The 13,333-nt window shown below is 39.3% G+C and overlaps 1 protein-coding gene across 2 annotated transcripts; it reads right to left on the bottom strand.

Annotated features, from left to right (window-relative positions):
- Window positions 1-52: 52 nt before the first annotated feature.
- phactr1 (phosphatase and actin regulator 1) lies at window positions 53-13,333 on the bottom strand. 2 transcript variants are annotated; one of them, XM_014981213.2, is made up of 13 exons: window positions 12,928-13,330; window positions 9,903-10,067; window positions 7,744-7,824; window positions 6,172-6,297; window positions 5,879-6,085; window positions 5,548-5,809; window positions 4,985-5,199; window positions 4,487-4,643; window positions 3,428-3,483; window positions 3,287-3,348; window positions 2,073-2,213; window positions 1,488-1,564; window positions 53-914 (listed from the first exon to the last, which is right to left on the bottom strand). In XM_014981213.2, the coding sequence occupies exons 1-13, from the start codon at window positions 13,268-13,270 to the stop codon at window positions 899-901; spliced, it is 1,908 nt and encodes a 635-aa protein (XP_014836699.2). In that variant the 5' UTR covers window positions 13,271-13,330; the 3' UTR covers window positions 53-898. The 2 variants fall into 2 exon arrangements, with proteins under 2 accessions (XP_014836699.2, XP_014836698.2); XM_014981212.2 differs by having other exon boundaries at window positions 5,548-6,085; window positions 12,928-13,333.

Here is a 13,333-nt window from a genome sequence, read left to right as displayed (position 1 = left end):
TTTTGTTTAAGAAATGCCATACATCATCAAATACTCACAATAAATTAATATCAACATGCAGTTCTCCGTTTACAAAATGAACATTTGAAAATCCTTTCGGTTTATGTACATCCTCTTAGAAGTCTGAGAATATTTTTTCCTCCCAAAACAGTTTCAAACATACAAGAGGCAGCAGGAACACTGACTCTTATTCACACACAAAAACACACACACGCAGAGTTAAATAAATCCTCAGTAACACAGCCAGAAGTACAAATTTGTGGATGCAGTTTGAGCTGTAAGGTGGCAGGTTTCTCATGTTTGATTTTAAAAAGGCAGATCCCAGAGAATTCAGTCACTTAGCTGCGTCAATAACTAGTATTCAATTTTAAATAGTCATTTGGCAATTCAAAAATTATTGTAAACACTACTGTAGGCACAGTGACGCAGCAGATTACCAAACTCTGGCGAGTTAAAATGTCAAATTTCTGGGAGTCGATTTGGTTTTTGATTCTGATTTCAGGACAAGTTGGCTCAATTTTTAGACTAATGTGTTCCCTCCAAATGCCAACGAACAGGATTATAAAATAATAATAATAAAAAAAGAAACACTGTTCCCTTCCACAAACTTGGCACAGATTCCCCAACATCAGAAGTGTGGCAAAATTAAATATTCCCTCCTCTTCATCATAAAAATGACAGTTAAAAGCTTTTGAATATCAAGAAGTCATCAAAATTCCCATTGAGGGAAAACAACAGTTCTGAATTTGTTTCTTTTTCAGCCCAACAAACCTCCAACATCTGAAAGTTTTTGCTCCTACTTCCTGACTCAAACAGGTTGATGCCGATCAGCAGTTTGAGGGCAGCGGATACTTTTTTTAAGATTAAGGTCTTAAAAAAGTGGCAGCAGAAGTGCAGACTACGGCCGATGAAACCTGCAGAGGGGAAAGATTAAAATAAATTCTCAATCCGTTAATGAAATATGTAAAGACTCACAATATTTCCTGGTAAAGAACAAAAATTCTATGTGCACAGCCACACAAAAAGGAATAATTATCAAATGCGGCTTTGCAACATCTAAACCAAGGAAAATGATCAAAAGTTTCCATAAAAAAACTGAAGTAATGTAACAGAATAACTCCGACATGCTGCTACCATGAGCGGCGCAATTCCACAGCCATTCCTCTTAAACTCTGTACTTTTCCCGCAGCCTCATTTGTGTTGCTGGGTTATGATCAAACAGTAAAGCAGTGGCGTCTCTGCTGCTCCAATCTGGCAGCCAAAAGTAATTTCGGTTTCAGAAGTTTCCTGATAGGACCTTCCAGTTTGGAAGATGATTGGAACGTTCATGCTTGGCTGCCTTTAATTATGATTTAACAATTAGGTACAGAGTCAGCAGCTTGAGGCTGACCAAGTGGAACTCAAACTGATAATAGTTGTGTGTCGTGTAGAACAGCAGGACTTTCACCGACTCCTGCAGGGTCATTTAACGGAGTTTTTTCACAAACCTGGTCAGATGGCGGCTCGACTCGTGCACCTCCATCTCTGTGCTTTTAAACTCATTCAGCTCTTTTCTGATGGCAGCCTGAGGACAAACAGAAATGCACAGAAAAAAATACAACCCGATTAAATCCAGATTTTATTTTAAAAAAGTGCTGTGAACTATTTTTCCCCTCACTTTAAAGGTTCAATTAAAACTAATTTTACTGCAGACAAACATAAATTGGGTAGACACAAAGAGGTTTATTTCTTTAAAGCATTACAATTTCCAAGTCTTTGTGTCTCCAGAAATTCAGTCATTAACAACAAATAGAGAAAAAAATGGAGCAAAAATGGACTTATCAAAGGAACCAACTACCAAAATTACTTTTTAGTAATTCATCAGTTTGTGAAAATAAACTCAAACTGTACTTTGGTAATGCAACAACGATTCCAACGAAACAGACTATAGCATGCCCACTTCTCAATGGCTTAAAGAAACCCAAATTAAGGTTATGAAGTGGCCTACTCAAAGTCTGGAGCTGCCGGATGACAAATACTTTTTTACAGTACTGTGTGCTTCAGTTCTGTTTTGTTTTGTGCTTTAACCAGACCTTATCGGCTGCTGTTAACCGAGTCCATGGCTTGTCTGCTCTCCTGTCGTAGTCCTGAGCTTCAGCGACTTCCACATAGTCGCTGAATCGAATGAGGATCTTTGCCTCCCTCAGCTCCTCCACTGTGGGCCTGTTGCTGAGCTGGACGGCGGAAGAAAAAAAAAACAGACGACGAAATGTTTTGCATGAGAAAGGAAGTTCCACAACTACGCACTCATTTCAAGTGAAAGGAAGCCACCAAGTTAAAAGAAGCAGTTTAGATTCACGTTGTGTGTCGGCTTCTCTCTAAAGCTTTTCAATCTGCTGCTTATTGTGCTGAAGTTGCATGTTTTTAAAAGCAACAGGAACTACACTGTCAAGAAAACACTAAATTTGCGTTGTCCCAGCCAGCGCTACATTTCTTTCATCAGATCCTCGCATTCTTCAATTTGTAATCTGTCTTTGTTCATTCTGTCCCTGTCTGTGGAAAAGGGAAGAACCAGTTTATCAGTATGCTTCCCAACACCTGAGTCCAGGGAGCTCTTACGAAATTCAGGTCATTAATGTAGCTTTTGTTGATTCCAGATGTTTGGGGTTGAATGTGCAAAGTTTGGATGGTCAATCATCTCAAAATTAAAACAGATTAACAAACTGGCTTTTATTCTGAGCGGAAATAAATAGCAGTCTAGATTCTCATTAAAAAGTACAATAATTTAACTGAACAGTATTTTGGTCTAAATTGGAACAACAGCTGTAATAGATACACAAGAGTTGATGGACCTCTGACTGTGTTTGATTGTTAAAGTTGTTCTTTAAAATTCTAATGAATTTGTCTCTACCAGCTAACAATGTTGGCTTCTCAAAAACTGATATTAAAATATTATGTGCAGATATTCTACTTTAAAAATCTCAGTCTTAAAACTATTTCAGCTTGAAACACCAAATGTATTTTTATTTTTTTAAGTCTAGTCCGTTTACTGAACGCCATTTTTTATTACTAACTTTTTACAAAAATGTCCACTTCTTAAATATTAAGTCCTAAAGTATTGAATCATAAAATATTAATATTTTTCCACTTTAAAGGAGTCAGCCTTTGAAAATCTAAAATCTACTTCAGAATATCTACACAGCGAAAACAAACAAACAAATAAACAAAAAAAAAACAGCATAGGTTAAATCAGGTTCATCTCATCAGGTTTGTAGATTACCAATAGTAGTTTTCCTGCATGTCTTACCTTTTTGGATAAATGTCTCTTGATCTCTCTTTTCTCTTCCTGCTCCTCCAGATCATTTCGAGCTGGAAGCAACACAAAACAAACATGTCAAAACACGAGCGATGAATAATAACCTGTCACTGAAATTGCAAAGCCACTTACGTTTCAGAATGTTTCTCTGTTCCAGCTCCTCTGCTGTCGGCCTCTGACTCAACCGCCTGAAAAGGAAGAAAAAGTCCACACTTTAATTTTCACATGCTGGTATGCAATATCAGAACCACAAGCTGTTCTTATTTCAGAAAGAATATTATATACGATGGAGGGTGGATAAAAAAGAAATGGAAAATAGATTATTAATAAACGCTTCTATTATGTTATTTGATCAAACAGAACATTTACATCACAGCTTAAACTGCAGATCACCATGAAACATCAGCAGAGATGAAAGAAGCAAGAACAGATTAGTTGTTAGTGAAGTACATACTGTGCCATCACTGTAGCTTTGAAGCATCAGGATGTAAGATCAGCTCTCTATATAAAAAAAGACTAATATATAGAGAGATGTCCTATTACATAAAGTATAAAAACGTATGAAAAGGATTTGTTTGCAAAAATGAATTTTCCACTGATTAATAAAAAGTGTATAAATACATTTTTGGCATGCAATATTTTCGCTAAAAAGTTGTTATTTCTGTTATTTGTTTGTTTCTTAAGAAATCAACTTCTTGAATGGAAATAGTTAGAATCTAAATCTGTAATAGGCATAAATTGGGCTCAACTGCATGAACGTTAGAATTAAAATGAAAGCACACAGTTCAGAGTGTCGGATTTTACTTTAAACAATGAGATGTCATGTCAAGCAAAGAACAGACACTTTTTTGTTGAACATAGTGAAAGAAGAAAAATAAATAAATTTTAGTATTGCCTACCAAAAAGGAAATAGTTGCTGAATCAATTTTTTTTGCAGTTTATCTATGGGTATTCTTATTTTTCCCTCGTTTAGAAAAAGTGTGATAAGTTAGTGATGTTGCAACCTCCAACTGGACCACTAGATGTCAGTAACAGCAACACGCTGAACCTCTAATTCCACACTGACTCACCTTTTTTCTCCCAAACCTGCACACTGATGTTCACTTTCTATGTCATCAATTTGAATCTTCACCTCTACTCTCTCTCTCGTCTTTCAGTAAACACTGATTAAACTCTGAGTCGGAGCCTCACCTGGTCAGTTTGGTGGCGGTTTGTTGCCGGTATTCCAGACGCTCCTGGTCCGACTGCATCGGCAGGATGTTCTTCTCTTGCAGCTCTCTCTTTGATGGACGGTTACTGAGCTTGATGGCCAGAGAGTCTTTCCGTAAAACCTTCATGGCCAGCGTACCTTCAGCAGAAAAAAGTAAGAATGTCATTTCAGATTGCAGGTTCAGACTAGGCTTTTTTTTGTTTGTTTTTTGTTTTTTTTGCTCCATTGTTAATATTACAGGGTGTTCAGGACTAAGATGCAAGATGCTGGATGCTCAGTTTACTTTTCCTGTGTAGGCAAACACTGTGGAAGGTTTTCAAACCACATTCCAAATTTCATATTGTTTTTCCCCTTTGAGAGTTCTTCCTTTGGGTACTTTCCCAACTACTTTATTGACTTTTAGTAATCTAGTATATTACATTAAATGCTGATTATCAGCACAGCACACAAATCTATGTAGAAAAAAGAAAGCGGCTTACTTGTGAGCAGTGTATCGTCATCTTCTTCCTCCTCATCTTCATCATCTTCGTCCTCTTCTTCTTCATCATCTTCCTCCTCCTCCTCTTCTTCTTCTTCTTCTTCCTCCTCGTCCCTGTACATGCCAGGCAGCTCTTCGTAGTCTGCCTCATTTGGGAGATTTTCTTTATCGTCGTCGCACTCGATCATCATGGCAGGAACAGTGTGCATCATGGAACTGCAGTAAAGTGAGCAGGTCAGAGGTCAGAGGTCAGCCAAGTAAATAAATCCTTAAGTAATAATGTGACAACAGCTCAGACTACAGACAACATTCAGACTATAAAGTATGAGTTAAACAGAAAATGCAGCAGAAAGTTTCACCCGGCTGAAACTGGAGCAAAAGTTACAACAGAGTTTTGAATTAAAAAGAACAAAATACAATTGGATACAAGCACAAGAAGCTCATGTGTGGATTTAATGTTTGTGAGAAAGTTTATCAAACTGACATAGGAGAGTCTTGAAGGAGAGAACATTTTCATGCAGTTGAACACATACAGATTTTTTTCCATGGCTACCACGTCCTCACCTCTCAAACCTCTGCATGGTGAGGGCAAGCGTCTTGTTGAGTTCCTCTATGATCCTGCTGGGCGGGTGCAGGGATACCGGCAGCCCCCCATACTGCAGCGAGTGTCCGCCCATCCCAGTGTGGCTGGGTGGGCCTGGGCACTTCTGGAAGGCAAGAGGAGAGGGCTCCAAGCACCCCGCGGGAACGGAGATCAGGAGCTTCTTCGGAGGTAGAGGAGGAGACAGCTTGGCTGACATGCACGGCAACTTCACAGGGGTGCCGTCTGCGAGAGGAGGAGGAAGTAGCAGAAAGAGAAACATGGACACCGATTCATGCACGGAGGAGAGCTCACCTGTGATGTGATTGGGGAGTCTGCTGAAAGGTTTGGGTGGAAGAGCAGGCGGCTGTTTGTGTAACGTAGGAGGTCTTGAGCGGGGGGATTCTGATCCGTCAGCAGGAAACGCTGCCGAGGCCTTTGCGGGTGGAGTCGGGTTGGAGTTCTGGGCCTGGTCTGGTTGACATGTACCCTCACTTTGCATTTGAAACTCCAAACATCCGGCTGTGAAATAGCAACAGCGAGCGGTCAGAGGGCGCTACGTTTGGCAAAACCAAACAGATGACGGCGGTTGAGGTTTTGCTTCCTACCTACAGCGGCTGTCGCTCCTTCCATCAGCTCAGGGCCCTCAGGTTCAGATGGGATAGAGCTGAGCGCTGGGGAGCGACCGTTCTCCATCTTCACCTCCTCCCTGAGAACTGGAGAGGATGTCCCATCTACAGAGGGAAAGACAGAAAATAGAAACCAAAGCTTTAGAAAGGCTGCTTTCATCTCCCAATACACAACTGCTATCTTGTATATTGGGAGGGACACAAATTTAAGTTCTCTCTGCTAGTTCACCATGTATTACATTCACATCACTTTACCTGACAAACTTTTAGTTGTGAAAAATGCATGACTTTATTTTCAAAATTTGAAAATAAAGTTTATTCAAATATAAAATGTAAACAAAAAAGTAATTAAAAGGAATTAAATAATAGTTATCTCTCTAAGCAACTCTTTTTTTCTGCTAGTTTTGACATTTTGAACCCAACAAAGACTTATAGCCTGTCATGCATTTTTAAACATAATGTAAAGAGCGCATGAATAAAATATTGTCAAAATTATGACTGAAAATAAATATAAATGTAGGGAAGTACAAGCTTCATGCTAAAACAAAATATATTATATTTAAAAAAAAAAAAAAAAAACGTCCAAGAAAAAAAACATTGCGTCATCACTGGTATGCAAGTAAAAGTATTTATATTGCAACTATGCAGCTATATCTCACAAAGAGCTTCACAAAGAAGGAACAAAACACGTGATTAAAATGACAACATTAATCAGATAATGAAGATAAACACAAATATACAATTATATTAAAAACAAATCTAAGGGAAAAGAATGTTTCCAATAGAGTGTCTTCAGCTGCTCAATGAGTCCAGACTCTCAAATCAATCTAAGAACTCAGGAAGCTCATTCCACTGAGGTACAACGGCGTGTTGGCAGTTTTATTTCTGTTCACACACACAGCAAAAACTAAACTGATATATGGACTACCTAAATGACTTTGTATGTCTGCTTGGTCCATCAACTGGCTGAGCAGCTTCCAGATGTTTCTAAGCATTAATATCATTGATATAAACATTCATCAAATGGTCATCAGCAAGAGTAAGCGTACAAATTTAGCCTTTTACTGATCTGGAACACTTGTGTGGTTTGAAACAATTACCATCTCATACTAACAGTCAAGCATGGTGGTGGAGGGTTGATGATGTGGGCTTGTTTTTCAGCCGCCCAATCAACCACAAACTCCTGCTGGAGCCAAAGGAGTTCTAGAGTCAAATATGAGGCTAACAGTCCAGTAGCTGAAGCTTCAGTGGAAAATCAGCTTATTATTAGACAAAATAATACCACAAGTGTTTATTCAATTTGTTGATGTGGTTAAGAACTAGAATGTTGTTATAGTCTGATACATAAGAACTCAATTCATTGCAGTTTGTTAAATGCTTTGTTGTTTTTTTTTATTACCCCTTTTCTATCTAATATTCAATTAAAGTAATGTTCTTCTTAGACGGATTTAGAAAAAGCAACACAGTCTTTTATTAAATTACTGCATCATATAAACCGTATAAAAAAAAGTGTCAGATCTAAAACACCTAGAAAAAGTTTCACATTCTTACCTTTCTCATAAACCTCCTTCAGGAGTCCTTTCTTGATGAGCTCCTCTCTGCTTTGGCGAGTAGACATTTTCCTCTCCAACACTGAGGAAACAAAACAAACCATCATGTCAAAAAAACAAAACAATCAAACTACAGCTGGAAGTGATACTATTGATGATTGTAGCAGCAAATCGTCAATAGTAAAATCATATATTGCCCTCTGACAGTCATAAACCTGCCCAACACAGCCTTGATTTGTACCTTCTCCATCTTACCATCAATTCTTACAAAGACAAAGACAGAACTCCCGTCCCTTGCTCAAGGAAGAAACACCCCAATCAGACGGAGAAAAACGATGCCCCTGGTCTTACAAGGGCCGTCTCTTGTTCCAGACATTTCACACTGTAATGTGAATTGCTCCAGTGCACGCTGAAAGACAGGGCCTGAAGATGCCAACAGAAGATTAGGAGGTTCTCCAATCAGTCCTCTTCCTACCCAGATCATGCCCATTAATGTTACAAACAGAGCCAATGGGCAGTCCTGGTGGAGTCCAGCCTGATGCTGATGTTGTGCAGATCTGCAGACATGGCTCTTGCTTTAGTTATTCAATGAACAGACGGTCCTTAAAGACAGGAACAGTTGTGTCCTCGGACTAAACTCTCCTCTTAGAAAACTCATGTGGTAAGAGCTAGTAAATACTATCCAGGCCTCTTTTTCAGAAACCTGGAAAACCATCCCACTCTGCCAGTCCTGAGGTATTGTTTCTGGTGAAGATGCACCATATCAGGCAAATTTTGTGATTGCCATAAATATTGCAGTGAAGCTTTCAGTGGTGAAATGTGCCTGTTATCTTTTTTTCCATCTCTTTCTCATGTTTACTTCCATCAGTCTGTGGACTCTTAGCATTTTGGGGCAATGCTGTTTGTGTCGGGTGTGAACATCTGCTGCTGTGAGACTCTGTCCAACTGGCTAAATATTACATTAGCATGAAAAATGCAAGCCGGTAACACTCAATATATTAGCCAGCAATTATCACACTCCAAGCAGTTCATTATTGTATCAATATTCATATAGCAATCGGTGTGTGTGATATGAATATCGCCCAGTTGTTGTAAAGTGTCTGAAACTGAACCGTTGAACAACTATTGTCCTTTTGTTTCATCTTCTGCTCACAAAATAATCTGCATCCACAGTGCAGTAATTTGGAACAGTAATGTAGCACACAGGTGAACCCATGTCTTACTTTAGTATTATTTTAATCTACACTTTCCACATCGTAATATTCAGAGAAGATCTTTTCATGTAGTAACTTTTATTCGATGTCAGAAGGAAAAAAGAAAAAAAAACGTACATTGTGAAGTGTTTTTACTGAATACTGCAACAAATTAAAAGGCATTAATCCACGGTGGACACAGCACGCAGCGACCTGTGTGTAAAGATATGTGTTTAATTAGATGCACATTCTGTGTTTGGAGGCAGAGGAGCAGGTAGATGATAGATGAAAACTGATCTGCAGCGACAGCTGGGGGAGCAGCTTGACTGCCGTATGTTTGTTTCTCTCAGTGAGAACAGGATGTAAAGCTATTTATCCAGCTGAGAAGCAGCAACAGCGGCTGTTCCTGAATGCAAATCAACCTTTTTGTTTCTCAGGGTGAATATTGCAGCACATATGAGTCATTTCCTAGGATGTCTTCCTGATATGTCTGGAGATTCCCAAATATCAGAGCATTCACCTCATCCCTGCTGTATAGCACAGTGATGGAGGAGTGATGATATGGGCTTGGTTGTTTTGCCCTTTCAATTTACAGGTAATTGTGTTACAGTGTTTCACTGAGATCTGTGCAAGGTTAGACTTTTTTGACAAGTCTTAAGAAATAGGACAGCAGAACATAAAAATGTTTTCAAAACTTTATAAACTTTCAAAGGCTGCCAGAAGTCAGTGATGGTTTGCTGGTTAAATCAGGTGCCGATAATCGAAAGCTGACCTGACCTTTGTGCTTTTGACAGTTTACACAACCACCATGACCCATCAGCAGAGTTTCTCTACAGCACTGACCTCAAAAACCACTCCACAGAGCTCTGTGGGTCTGTTGCTATTAGCAACATAAAGATATTCATCATTTGTTAATACACAGAGGGGAAAATAAGGCACTTATGGTTCACACTGCTTCAGCTCTGACCTGCAGAGGTCTGCTTGAACTTCTCACTCTTCTTCTTCCTCCATTTCCAGGGTTTAAACAGGCGTCCCAGAGTGGCAAACTTGCTCCGCCGGCGGATGGGAGGCGTGTGGGTTCCTGGTACCAGAGAATCGGAACGCATCGATGCCAGCCGCTCCACTTCCTCTGCTGGAACAGCGAAATGAAAAGATCAAGTCAAAAACAAGCAACTGGACAATACCTGCTGATTAAACTAACACAGGAAAGATGAGAGGGAGGAGGAAAAGAAAGAAGAAAAAATTTAGTCAAAAGAAGAAGGTAGAAAGATTTGAAGAAAGGAAGGTTTCCGTCGTGTTTGTGTAAACTTTTTCCAAACATAACACTTCATGTAGACGGCTTTTCTAATTCCAAAAGTTAACATTTTTCTTTCTGATGTTCCTCCCAAAAGTCAGAAAAGAAAACTAAACACCAGCCATATAAAAACAGAATCAGTAGATCAGCCATCAAAATCTCAGAGAGTTTTAGTTTCCTGCTTTAAGACAACTCACACCATGAAGGTCTTCGTCTGCTTTTATAAATCTCAATAAACTCAGGTTATCTACAGGGGAGTTATATGTAATCACTTTGCTTTTTGTTTTCATTCCAAACATAAAGTAAAACATTCTTTTAGTTGCTTCTTCTAACAATGACCATTTTTAATACACAATTTGGAAAAACCAGATAATCCCACGTGTTAGCAGATATGGTCTTCATCAGCAGAAACTATTTGTAAGAAGGAAAAAGGTCATCAGAGGAAGTCTCGGTTAGCTGAAATCCCTCTGCTCCTCTGGGAAAGAATTTGTACACAGCAGGCATTTGAAACGACACATTTCCCATTAGATACAACAGCCTCTGCAGAGAAAGGACACGACCCGGGAGCTGGGAGCGAAGGATGGCAGAGGAACGTTTGAGAGGCGAGAGTGGATGTCAGCACGCAAAGATGCACACACAAATAAACTCATGACAGTTTATATGCTGATTCTGATCCATCTTTCTACAGTGACCCTGACCATTCATCAGAGACAAATGAAATTCAAATTGATATTTCCACCCCAAGCAGAATAATTACTGCTTTTAGCTGTGGACTGGAATCGGATAACTCCCTCCGGGGTTGTGCTAAGATCCACTGAATTGTTTGCAGTGGGATTATTCCTGCTGCCGGCTGTCAGGCAACAATCAGTCAAACATCACTCAAGGTTGTACATCTGATTTCTAAAATAATCAATAACTGGGAAACAACGAGAGCAGAATTTAAATGCTCTGATCAAACATTCCTTGAGATGCTTCCTGAATCCTGTGCTTTTTCCCCCAACAGATTTATCTGAGATGACGGCTCCAAACAGCAGAACAGCAACTAAAATCTGAACACGGTGTGGATGATGGAAAAACAAAGTGACTGTAAGCCAGTAAGCAGCTGCAGAGAAGGCAAACCCCGAGGCGAACTTGAAGCAAGAGGGACGTCAATTCAGATCTGGTTCTGGAGCAACGTAGCAAACATCTACAAGAGAACTTTGAGCAATGAACCATTCAGGAGTGAAAAGCCTCAAAACCAACAGGATCTCTAGGGCACAACGTTGGTACTGCTAGTCAGAAAAGGCTCAATTTATAAAATTTATTTGGTTGAAAATACTACTAATGCCCTGATTATTGTGATTAAAATGGTCCAATGTTCCCTCGAGCCATCTGAGAAGAGATAAGCAGGTCAAATACAAAAAACATGTCATTTTACTTTGCTCAGTAAAAGAATCAAAATGAAAACTCCCACTTTTTTCCGTCTATAAAATGCATCAGCATGCTGCTTTGGTGCCCACTGTTTTGAGTTTACCAACACTCAGATAATGCTTAAAAAGCTTAATAATACATGGAAAACTCCAACCATAAAGAACATTAATCAGAATATGTGAGTAGAAGCTTGATTGATGCATCACTAATAAATAAATGTTAAAATAATATTTTACATCATCAGATAATCCCTGAAATCCTCTTTAACTGATCTACAATTGCTTTCTTTCAATATACCAAGTGCACTGTTTACCAACATAAGCCAGGATTTCTGGAAAATCCTACATCTAAATTACTTTAATTGGCAACAATAGTTTAAGCATGTTAAACATTAAATTTTGCATTGCATTTGACTGCTTTCTGTGTATCTCAAAAATGAGATGCTCGCTTATCAAAAGGGAAGACATATACAGAAAAGGTGAACTGAACTAGATGAGAGAACAAGCGCTGCTCGTTCATCTTCCTCTTCCTTATAACATTGGAAATTGGATCTGGGAATGGAACCAAATCTAATGGAACAAAGTAAATTAAGTAAACCAACTAAAATCTTAACTTACTTCTATCTGCAACACAACTTGCAGTACCGTAAAAATGATTTTCACTCTTATAATTATTTTTGTCACTTATATGTGTCAGATTGTCAAACTAATTGTCACAGTTAGTCAAAGTAAATAAAAAATGTGAGTGGCCACTCTGCCAAAAATGATCAAAACATCTAAAGCACTGCATCCTTCACTTGAAACTGAAACCACCAGCAAAACATTTCCCTCTGAAAAAAGTGTAGCTTATTGGAAGGTGTGTGTTTGTGCTATATGTGATGTATAAAAGGGCTGCACAACAGCAATGTGTGTGTGTTTTTTTAAGCAAACATCTACAAGAGAAAAGTTGCATCTTTGATAAAGTAATAGCAACCTATAATTTGTCTAGCAGAAAAACTCCCACAGGTCAGTGGACACAAATTGACAACTGACGAGTAAGTCCCAACATTAAACAGAAGTGCAGCAGGTCTAGATGTAATAAAGATTCATACGCTGTTCTGCTTTTACAGGTGGATCAGGGAACAGAAAGTGGGAAGCAAAACTCAACACAAAACCAGAATCTTTGACAAGGTTTTATTGTAATTACAGATAAACAGAGGAGAAAGATTAGGGGGGTGGTGGACTCTAAAGAATAAAACCTTACTGATTCAAACGCCTCACAGGAAGCTAAAAGCGGTATTTTTCCTCACCATCCACAGGCTCGGCTCCTTTACAGTTGCTGCAGATATGTTTGATTTCTTTGCCGATCTGGCATCGGATCATAAACGGAGAGATGTTGTTGTTTACAGCAGCTTCAGTCCGGTCCCCGCAAAGCCTGCGGGGCTTCATTTTGTCCAGACAGAATGTCCCCATCCTCTTCCCCGGCTTTTGCGTTTCATCACAGGGATTCGCCGCGCATGAAGTGTCAATCTGCGAACCGAGTCGGGACCACAAAGGCATCACGAAGCCTTCGCAGCCCGAACAGCCGAGAGGACTGGGAAGGGATTTCAAACGGTCTGCAGCTTCCTCCAATAGTAACAAGTTAACAATCATAAACTGTGATTTCCGGTTAGTTGTAATACAAAGTAAAAGAGCCGGTAGCGGACTACAACAACA

Source organism: Poecilia mexicana, unplaced genomic scaffold (genome assembly GCF_051168715.1).
Source record: "Poecilia mexicana isolate PSO_F unplaced genomic scaffold, ASM5116871v1 scaffold_4, whole genome shotgun sequence".
NCBI classification, from domain to species: Eukaryota; Metazoa; Chordata; class Actinopteri; order Cyprinodontiformes; family Poeciliidae; genus Poecilia; species Poecilia mexicana.
This window is presented reverse-complemented; position numbering and strand designations above follow the sequence as displayed.